Source organism: Hibiscus syriacus, unplaced genomic scaffold (genome assembly GCF_006381635.1).
Source record: "Hibiscus syriacus cultivar Baekdansim isolate YM2019G1 unplaced genomic scaffold, ASM638163v2 tig00111330_pilon, whole genome shotgun sequence".
Lineage (NCBI taxonomy): Eukaryota > Viridiplantae > Streptophyta > Magnoliopsida > Malvales > Malvaceae > Hibiscus > Hibiscus syriacus.
Genome location: NW_024063059.1, coordinates 6131410 through 6142913, shown reverse-complemented (window position 1 = coordinate 6142913; position 11504 = coordinate 6131410). Strand labels below are relative to the sequence as shown.

Here is an 11504-nt window from a genome sequence, read left to right as displayed (position 1 = left end):
GAATGTTATCTGATGCATTTTGTGAACAATGATGGAATAATGACTTGGGTGAATACCGTGCTAGTTTAAAACATATTTGGCTTTGTTTTCACTGTTTAATATCATGTCTGTTTATAGTGTATAATTTGTAGTTTTTGGTATATCTAACTTGGTATGTTTATTGTTTTTGTAGAAATTTTTTTCGGCTCAATTGGCCTTAAGGAATAAATTAAGCCTAGCCACTAAAATTGCGTTGACGCTTACACCTCTACAAAGAAAATTATTTGAGGATACTTGCTTCGGGCCATGGTTGAAAGTACAACATTCGAGTGGAGATGCTATGTTGACACGTTTGTTTCTTCAGACCATGACTAACGATCTACCCGAGAGGATACAACGTGGTGATGAAGAGATATGGTTTCATTTTCCTCTGGCGTATACTTGTTTTGGGCGGGAGGAGTTTTGCTTAATCACTGGTTTACGCTTCGGACACGATGAAGTAACCCAGTACACTAGTAATATCTCCCGCCCATCATTGTTATCTCGGGCTTTTCCCGTGCTGGCAAAGTCGAAGACGAGTTTACACGTCGACGACTTGAAGAGATTATTTTTTAAAGATGGTTTTACTCGGATGGATGACCTTGATGTTGTCCGAGTATGCCATTTATTACTTTTGTATACCGGCTTTTTAGGCAAAAAGGGAGACAACCTATTTCTGAGGACCTAATATTATTGGTAGTGGACCTAAATGCATGGAACCTGTTTCCATGGGGTTCATATCTATGGAAAGCTACCTGAAAGAAGTTGTCGTCTGCCTTTGAGGACCGAAAAAGTTTGCAGGGTGATGGTTCTAAATACACTTTGGCAGGCTTTATTTTGGCCTTTAAGGTTAGAACTTCTATATAATGTTTCCAAATTTATAATTAATTATTTAACAATTACTGATGTTTGTGTATTATATTGTTTGTAGATTTGGATATTTGAGGCTTTTCCCAGCATGCATACATATGCGATAAAAATTTCAAATGATATTCCTAGGGCTATTACCTGGAAGAGGATCCACATGTTGGATTGGGAAGAGTTACTACCATATACGACAATGAATGATGTAAGTTAACACACAAATACTACCATATAGTTAAACAAGTTATTACTAGTACACGTTTAACTTTGTTTGAGCTTTTATATTATTAGGAGGCCAATTATCCATTACAGAGGGTGACACCCACAGAGGCTGAGCTTTTCACTGATTTGTGGCAAGCTAGTAAGCGTTTTTTTATGGGATGGATGATGAGCACCCCTCACTTCGAGAGTCATCACCTGATCAGGCCGATTCTATAGCTCGACACCCGAAGCCATCACCTGATCGAGCCCCTTCTCCACCTCCACCATCACCTATTCCATCACATCATCGAGCCTCTTCTCTAATATCACCTCATGATAGGCGACCGACAAAGAGGCTATGGCATTTATCTCCATGTTCTCCACCTCCACGGGATGAGTTAGGGGAGTTATGTGATGAGGTCGGTGCTTTACGTCATGAGGTTGGTACTTTACGTGAAGATAATGGTGTATGGCGTCGTGAGGTCGGTACTTTACGTGAAGGCAATGGTGCATGGCGTGATGAGGTACGGTCTTTACGTGGTGAGGTGGATGTTTTACACGATGACAATGGTGCGCTACGTGATGAGGTATCTACTTTACATGATGAGGTAGCCGCTCTACGTGAGATTGTTTCATCGTTGCAAAATGAGGTTCATACTCTACACAATGAGGTAAATTTGTTTAATACTATACTAAAAATGCAAATAACATTTTTTGGCATTATTTATTTATTTACTTATGTATTAATTTATTTTCAGCGGCCCGATAAGGTAGATGTTTTACGTCGGGTTTTTCTTACACGACAGGGTTCATGCATCAAACGTCGTGCACGTGCCATTACGTCTCCTTTCACCCCACTAGTGCCAAGACTCCGTAAGAAGAAGCCTGATTCACTTGTCATCGTTCAAGAGGCGCCTCCTATCGTTCAAGAGGCTCCTCTTATCGTTCAAGAGGCACCTCCCACCGTTCAAGAGACCCCTGTCATCGTTCAATGGGTCCCTCCCACCGTTCAAGAGCCCGATTCACAACACGTCATTTGTTGACATATTGATAAACCCCCTCCCGTGCCCGATATGATGGATGCGTGTTGGCTTTCGTATGAGTTACCGGCCAGTACCATTCCTCAGGAGGAGAGGGAAACACTACCAGACATAATTACGGATAATACCCTTTAGGCTAAGACTGCAGTTGATTTTTATCTACATGAGCGGAGCCAGGGGTGTTATTTTGACATATGCAAACTCGACGATGTTATACATTTGTTTCTTGATCGGTCTTAGTGGGGTATTTTATTAGGGGTTGAAGATAATGGCTATTTCGAAGAGGGTAAGTCTTATATTCTTCTTATATTGCATTTTGATTAATTTTTTTAAATTTATTAATAAATTCACTAATATATGTATTTTTTTATAAAACAGCATATTGATGCATAGGTGTCACGTCTTCTAGTAATAAGAAAATTGAAGAAAATAAAAAATACTCGATGGACTATTATGCCGACGTCTTTTCACGTAGCTCACTTGAAGGATCCGAGAGATTTTTCATATACGTTGGGTAATGGAAAAGCTAAACTTTATCTTGCATTGTGGGAGGTCGATAAGGTTAGTATTTATTTTTTGAATATTTTAAAGGTGTTCATAATTTTTATTTGATGTGCGCAATTATTTATGATTGCAGGTGTTTATCCCTATTTTGGAACGTCGTCATTGGCTTCTCGTCGAGCTTCAGCTCCCATCCCTGAAGACAATGGTATATAACAGCATGTTGAATTACATACCATTGTCTGATTTGATAGATATTATTACAAAGGGATGGAGCGCTCATTTGGCTAAATACTTGGTTGCGATTGATTATTGGACTAATTCTGGAAACAAGAAGCCAAAGAAGTTAAAAGTTACAATGATCAGAGATGAGACTGCGCCATAACAAACGCAGGGAGCCAGAGGGGATTGTGGTCCTCTCGTATGCATGTGCTTGGAACGTTTGATGACAGGAAGTAAACAGTTTCTACCTCCCACAGATAGAGATAGAGGTGCAGTAGGCTTGTGGTTTCAGTATTTTATGGCTAGATCGATATATGCGAGATGCTGCCTACCGACATCCGCGTTCTGAAAGTGTGCATAAACAATTGGTAAGTTTGAGCAAGTGTTGTTAACATATATACTCTTTAATTGGTTTGAAAATATTTGGTTAAGTACCTAGAATTCAGTAATTTGTTGTTTGTTGGTTTTAGATGTGTAGAAAGTGTTGTTTGAGCAAATGTTTAGTTTCTGTAGGTTAATCCTGAAGTGAGCTGCGTGAAATTGATGTATTTGTGCATAAACAACAGTCTGGGGTACACTTGTTTTGCTTGTTTAATTGAATTTTACATTAAAAGTTTATTTGTTTAATTGATGAGGAAATAAGAATTATTTTTTGCTTGTTTAATTGATTTGTAAAAGTTGATTTGTAAAAGTTGATTTGTTTAATTTGATGTGTAAATAAGAATTATTTTTTTGCTTGTTTAATTGATTTGTAAAAGTTGATTTGTTGTTTTAAATTCAATCTCCATTATGTTGAAGGAAAAAAAAACTGTTGAAGGTACAAATTCGCAACGCGAAAGTCAAATTCGCGTTGTGATTTTCGGTTTTCGATTTCGCATTGCGAATTTGACTTTTGCTTTGCGAATTCAAGGAAAACACCTTTAAAAAGATAACATACAACAATCTGAAAAGTGATAACAACTGAACAGATCATAGCAATGTTCAAACTCAAGTTACTAATGAATGTCTAACTGAAAATGTATGCATTCACACATAAAATACACATAATACAACGTTTGCATTTAAAAATCACCTAAGTTAATAAGTCCCAAAAGGTGAAGCCGGTTGTGATTGGGATTTTGATTGCGATTTTGATTTCCTTTTGCTTGGCACCATATGAGTTTTGGATTTTGATGAGGATCCATATTTTGGTAGAGGAAAAGATGATTGTGATGGCACTGGTGATCCACAGGTCAACCTTGTATGACCACTTTCCTTGCACCGACTACATGTCGATATCCTCTTCTCTTAACCCTTAGACGGTATACGATCGTGATTTTTTGGTCGGCCAGTTAGCCTGCTGTCCATGACTGGTGGCAAAACTGTTTGTAAGTCATCTGGTATGTCCCACTCAGAAGGATATGGAATAGGGTAGACAATATTGGCATAATTCTGTCGATATACTTCTGTAGTGTAGCAATCCATAGCGTATGCGCTTGAATAATCTTGGTTTAGATGAAGAGCAACTTTTATAACATACACAAATCTATCTAAACATGATCAACATTAGATGATTTTATTCTACAAATTGTAAATTATTTTACTAAACAAACGAGCTTTAAACTACATATCATCACTAACTTAGAGAAAAACATACCTTTATTAAGTTGATAGTTGATAATTTGGGAGAGAAATCATTGAAAAATTATATAGAAATAAAATTTTGTAAAAAAATTAGAGATGGGGAAGGATGTCGTTGGATATAGGAACAGATGTCGCCGGAGAGAGTGATAGATGGAGATGGAATGAGTTACGATTTAGGGATTTAGGTTATGAGTTGTTGCTGCTGCGTAGTTATATACCCAAAACATTTGTGTTGCGAAACTAAAGCCTATTGCGAAATTAAATTCGTGTTGCGAATTCGAAAATCGAGTTGTGAATTTGAAATTCAGTTGCGAATTTGAAATTCAGTGTTGCAAATTTGACTATCGCGTTGCGAATTTGACTTCTGTGTTGCGAATTTGACTTCTGTGTTGCGATTTACAAATTCGCGTTGCGATTTACAGATTCGCGTTGCGAATTTAACTTCAGCGTTGCGAATTTGACTATCGCGTTGCGAATTTGACTTCTGTGTTGCGATTTACAAATTCGCGTTGCGATTTACAGATTTACGTTGCGATTGTTGCGAATTTGGAAAATCACAATGCGATTTACATATTCGCGTTGTGAATTTGGAAACTGGGTTACGAAATTGGAGTTCGCGTTGCGAATTTGTTGGTCATTTTCGCAAATCTAAAAAAAGTTGGTTAAAATCGTATATTATAAGGCATTTTCGGTCACTGAGGTTATTTTCTCTTTTTTTATCATCAATCATACTAATTATTTTCCAATTCTAATCAACATTACTAGATTCTTTAATTTGAGTTCGTTATTATTTTATTTTTATTGGTTGAGTGATTATGAGGTAATATTTATTTGAAATTCTTAATTAATTTTTAGAGATAACCTCATATTTTTAACCATTATGATAATTTATTTCATTCTTGTATTATGTTATTAGAATCACTCAACAATAGTAATTTCAAGGAAACAAGAGTCGTTATTATTATTAATTTTAGGATAAATTAGTACCTGAATTATTAATTTTGTGTTGTTTTGGTACCTAAATTTTACTTTGTTTCAAAAGCATAACTAACGTTAAGTTTATGTTTCATTTTTATACACGCCGCTAAAAATTTGACGGCGATGTTGAAGTGTCATCATAAGATAATACCTCATCATTTTAAAAAAAAGAAATAAAAATATCATGTCAATAGTTTTGTTAAATTTTTAACAACGGGATACCAAATTGAAACATAAACTAAACGTTAGGTATGATTTAAAAAAAAAATATTTATAAATAAAAACATAACAAAAATAATAATTTAAGTACTAAACGTTAGGTATGATTTTAAAAAATAATATTTATAAATTAAAACATAACAAAAATAATAATTTAAATACTAAACGTATAGTTTACTCTTAATTTTATTACCTTATTCCAATATTCCATTATGTATCCAACTTGGTTATTCACTTTTCCTATCCTGATCCTCCAAACCTAGCATTCAATTTTTAATCATAGCAAACGAAATAATATTATATTTTTTTCATTTTAAGGAAGAAACCCCTCCAAAAGATTTTTGGAAAAATCACAAGTATAATAACTAAACTATCAATTTTGTTTTACTTTATTTCGTTTTATTACTTAAACTTTTATTATTTTAAAATAATAAATAACATTAATTTTTTGTTTCATTTTAGTACTGTTTTTAACAACATTGCATTTTTATGGGTAGATTACATCATTCATCACTCAACTATCTTCTCACTCCTATTTTGGTCACTATAGTTTAAATTTTTTTAATTTAATTACTCAACTTTCAAATTACTATTGTTTTAATCACTCTAAGAAGATAATTGAGTGATGAATGATGTAATTTATCTATAAATAAAGGTACCACATATAACAGTTCATCAAGTTTTTAGTGGCGACGTACTAAAACGAAATAAAAAATAAACGTTAGTTATTGTTTTAAAACAAATGAACGTTTAGGTACCAAAATGAAACAAAAAATTAAACGTTAGTTATTGTTTTAAAACAAATGAACGTTTAGGTATTAAAACGAAATAAAACTAATAGCTTAGTTACTAAATGTGTAATTTACCCAAGATTTTTTGTTGCTTTTGAACTTTTGTTCTTTTGGGGTGAGATACTTGGAATCCTGTAGTCAAATCAAAATAGGAGCACACAAGAACCTGTTAAATGATTTCAATTCCGAATCTGATATTTTATGTCTATTGCAAAGGGATCCAAAATTCTCGTTGATTTCTCTTCATACCATTTTCAAAAGAACTTCCAAAAATACTTTAGGAATAATTCAGTACTATGTATAATTTTAGAGGAAATTTATTATTTAAACCATATATATATATATATATTAAATATTTTATATTATTAAATTTTATACACTTGTTTTATATATATATATATAAAACCAATTCAAATTCAACTTAAATACAAACAAGTTTAACTGAACCTGGATAATTAAGTTTCGAGTAAAAAAATAATCAATCTTAATTGAAATCAAGGTCGAACGGTTCAATTATATTTCAAAACAAGTTCAAAAATTATATTTTACTGTTGGATCGAGCTCAGAATATTTAGTTGAGCACAAGCTCATCATTATCCAGACTCGGCCCTCGCTAAAGAACATATTTGCCCCTTGGAATCCAGCAAATCCAGCACAAACTTACACCCCTTGAGTACTAATTAGTACGACAAGGACGAGGGCTTATTTGTGCAAAATAATGAAAAGGCGAAGTAAACAGGAAACAAAATACAATCAAAGGGATGCTCAACCTTTCAATTTCGTTACTACTTTGCAAACATGTACGGACATCGCCCACGTTTTCATAAGCAAAACACTGCGAATGCAAATAAATCTTGCCTTGCCTATCCATGCTCAACAGTCTACCATGGAATCTCTAATGTTATATGCATCTGTTCTTGGTCCCAAAGTCTGGCACCTAGACATTTCGCTTAAACCCTAAAACATGAACTCAAGTTCATCTAATTGATGTATGCATTTTACATATTGACGGTTCAAACAAACAAAATTCATTAAGAACAAAATCGATAAGAATGTAAGAAATGTTCCTAAAACCACATCATTTATTAGATTTTAACAAATACGTTATAAGAGTAGGGGAGCTACTTGTGACTTTTACCCACAGGGGGTAAGCTTTTTATTGCCCGCACCTCGAGGATTATCGTCTTTCCAGTCATCCCATGCTCTTGCCTTATCTTGGGCAGCATCATCATCTTCACTCGATCCCATCTTTGGCTTGTCCTTATGCCATGCTGAGTTGGCTTCTTCAAACATTTTTACATTCCTCTCCTGCCACTTATTCATCATCTCCATCTCCCTCAAACCAGCTTCCTCGATACTCATCGTTGGCATCCTACAAGATAATTTGATTAACAGTTGAAAACAATAAATTAAAACAAAAAGCTGTTTTTTCTTCATAAATGATTACAACCAGTATGCTGTCAATATCATGTAAATGTTGTCATAGCTTAGCAAGATGTTTTACCAAAAAATAATTTGATGCTCAAATATCTCCTTCAATACTTGACAATGAAACAAAGTATATAAAAGTAGTATTTCAGGACAGGGATTTACCTATGAGCAGGTTGGAAAACCTGTGCTTCCATCCTTTCCCTCTCACTTGCTAGGCTTCCACCTATAAGGCTTTGTGGTCCAAAGATCATTGGCTGGTGTTTGTGTTCATGTGCTTGTGAAACATTTGCCCTTCCTTCTATAACATCTTGAGCAAATGTAGCACATGTGATAGGTGCCGCAGGTTGAGTATATCGTACACGAGCTTCAGCATCACGATGCCATGCCTCTGCTTTCTTGGTGCGATCATCAAGGATAGTCTCAGAAAATTCTTTTTCCCCTTCCTGGAATGCAGGGAAGATGAAACCGGTAAATTAAAATTACTGTCAAAATTAGAGTAGAAATATAAAGAAGCATTTAGATGATTCCTTCAGTGAGCATTTCACCAATTAGTCACAGGTTGTACCAAATCATGGTTCGGCTGAAAGGTGATGAAAATATTACAGAATATCTTGTAATGTTTATCAGTTAAACACCATGTTCATGTTTCAGATAATTTAGTTAAAAGATTTCTGAAAATTTATAGAAGAAATTCCAATTTGCTCCTTTGTTAATGGCCAGTTGGTCATGTATCAGCCTTAAGCACGAACTTAAGGCTATGAGAACCTAACAGGGGCAAATGTTTCTTGTATTTATCAAAAAGATTAAGTAACCAAGATCAGACTTGGACTAAATAGTATCAATCTTGGCATTACGTTTAGATGTTTTTCTTAGGTTTAACATCATAAAATATGTAATTGGAGTAATGAATTACATCCCCTAGCGGGGGTGTACAGTCTCAAATATTCAAGTAGTTTACTCAAAACTTTAATCTTGTTCTAGTGGAAACTTTCAGCACAACTCATCACCAAAGGTTCAGAAGGCAGACAAGTTTTCAGGGAAAAAAAAAAGCACATGTACTCAATACAACAGTTGAGGTATAGGTCATTTACACAGATTAATACCTTTAGCTGTTTCTCCTTTATAGCAGAAAGCATTTCTTCTTCCTTCTTCAGCATTTCGAGCAGATCAAAAGCCTGCAATTGTAGTAATGTGCAGAAAGTGGTATGAAGTTATTGCAATGATAGACAATAAGATTAAAGCTTTTACAATGCTGATTTTATTGAAATGCAAGGCCAACCTTACAAATAGCCAACGAGATAGTAGTAAGCCAAGCCTGCACAATGAGAATGTAACTCTTTAAGATAAACCAGAAAGTTGTCAAGCCAAGAAGCACAGTTATCTTCAATAATAAGAATTAGGTATATTATCTCAGTTTCAGAGTTTTATAAAATTATTCCGACAACAAAATAACCAAATTTACAGTACCAACAAAAGACTACAAAAGGTCTAGTGTAGTTGTAAAGTGTAATTCAGAAGCGGATCCTAGTAATACAGTAGACAAATATCTTACCTCATAGTTCGTTAGAAAAAGCCAACAGTCATGGCATCATATAAATAAAACTCAAGTTAGAAATTAGAAGGTTTCCAATTATAACTAAAGCTTCCCTACAATCTACTTTTATTATAAAATTAATAAAGTAGTTGCCGAAGGTTCCTTGTGCACCATGCAAACCTTCCCTATGTTCCATGAATTTACAGATTCTCAACCTGGTGTTGGGGGCAGCCTACTATCTTACCTCCCCCTTACCCCATACATATGGGAAAAAAAGGGACAGCCATTTTATTAGACAGTATCATGTTTGGCATCTAATAGGCAACTCTTACCAATGACATCACATCTAAAGTAGTTTAGAAGGTGTTTTATGTAGATAACTAACCCCTCTTTCCTCCTCCCCATCGTCATCCAGCTGATCATCCTCTCCAACCTCAATAGGAGTGGATAAGGCAGCTGCTTTTGTTGAATGCCCACGTCGTTCTTTCCACTCCTTTATTTCTGTCAGCTTTGCTTCTGCAGCTCTTTGGCGTCTAAACCGAGCAATCTGGAGACGGGCACAAAAGCGCAAGCACAGCAAAAAAGCATCCCATTCAACTTATCTATCAAGAATGCATCCAATAAATAAAAATATTTTGCTGTTAGACAAAATATATATTAGTACCTTCAAGGCTCTTCGATCGGCAAAAGAATTTGAAGCTCCTTGTGCGGAAGCTTCCAATTCTTCCTGTGGTACAAGTTCCATTGCCTCACAAAACGAAATGAATTCCTAAAAGACACCATACTTTATATAAATCCAATTGACATACGAAACAATAAAAAAAGATAACAAGTTTTAACCAAATAAAAAAATAGTTACAAAAGCAAGTTCTGTAAAATGTTCTCTCTGTCTCTAATGCTAAACTTTAATAGTGAGTTCAACCACACTTCAGTAGTTCAGTTTGCGCTATGAACTGAACTTTACCTTCAATTTCGCCTGTGAAATCTTGAGAATCTGTATCCTTTCATCCCCTGCCAGCTTTTCGGTCAGCTCTGCAAGATAAAATGGCACCTGAAGGTTGCATCAGTTAGAGCCTGCCTAAAATAATTCTTAAATCACAGCCTTTACAACTGTATCCAATATTCTAAAAATGAATAACTCCCAACTTATCTTAAAAGAAAGAATAAGTAATTGAAGAAGGAGAAATCAAAGTCCGGAATAAAACTTAATTGGCATAATAAGTAAAAATTATCAAAACGAAAAGGGAAATGAAATCATTGATGATTACCAGGATGTACTTAAGATTGCTGGTACTGATATCATCTTTGGTTTCATTGGATGAGAAAAGCCCTAGTTTGTTCACCATATCCTCGCACTTCGCAAGCACCTCGCATGCTTTCTTCACCAGATCCTGCGGGGCCAATGAAATTCAAAATTTTCACATCGAAAAGCGTTGAAGAAACAATGACTCAAGCATGAGAAGGAGCCATACCTGATCAGCACCAGACTCCGTGGACGTAAGATGGATCTTACGAGCTTGATCGAACAGAGCTGCCAACGACATATCCTCCACTTTGAATTCACCCATAGGCAACCCTGTCGGGAAAACCCTAGATTTATACTAACCCAACTTCAGGGAAGAAGAAAAGAATTTGTAAATCTTGAATCGAATGGGAGACGAAGATTATTGAATTTTCAGAAACTCGAGGGCAAATTGAAAATCAAAATTTTTTGTTATCTGCAGAGAAAGAAACTCGAAAAAGAAAAGGTTCGCTGAGAGAGAAAGGAAGCCGTAGGCATGGAGACCACCCTACAACCTCGATTTATAAACTGGGCGTTTTCATCTCTAAGGAAATTTTTTTTTGGAAGAAATACTATAATAGAGCTTTATGAGGAAAACATAAAAATGGTGTTTCTATTTTTAGTGTAGAAATTAATTTTATAAATACTTTTTAAAGTAAAATATATAAATACTGTTATTGGAAAATACTATTTTAACCTTTTAATTATATAATAGTAATTTGAATTTAAAATTTTGATTAACAAACTAATACAAATAACTTAACAATTAATAAAACTAATATAATAAATATTTAATATTT

The 11504-nt window shown here is 34.7% G+C and overlaps 1 protein-coding gene across 1 annotated transcript; it reads right to left on the bottom strand.

Annotated features, from left to right (window-relative positions):
- Positions 1–7466: 7466 nt before the first annotated feature.
- On the bottom strand, positions 7467–11188 carry LOC120158594 (PP2A regulatory subunit TAP46-like). The gene is made up of 9 exons (XM_039169419.1): positions 10895–11188; positions 10691–10813; positions 10387–10473; positions 10087–10191; positions 9808–9969; positions 9168–9203; positions 8992–9063; positions 8051–8331; positions 7467–7829 (listed from the first exon to the last, which is right to left on the bottom strand). The coding sequence occupies exons 1-9, from the start codon at positions 10988–10990 to the stop codon at positions 7592–7594; spliced, it is 1200 nt and encodes a 399-aa protein (XP_039025350.1). The 5' UTR covers positions 10991–11188; the 3' UTR covers positions 7467–7591.
- Between the last annotated feature and the right edge of the window lie 316 nt (positions 11189–11504).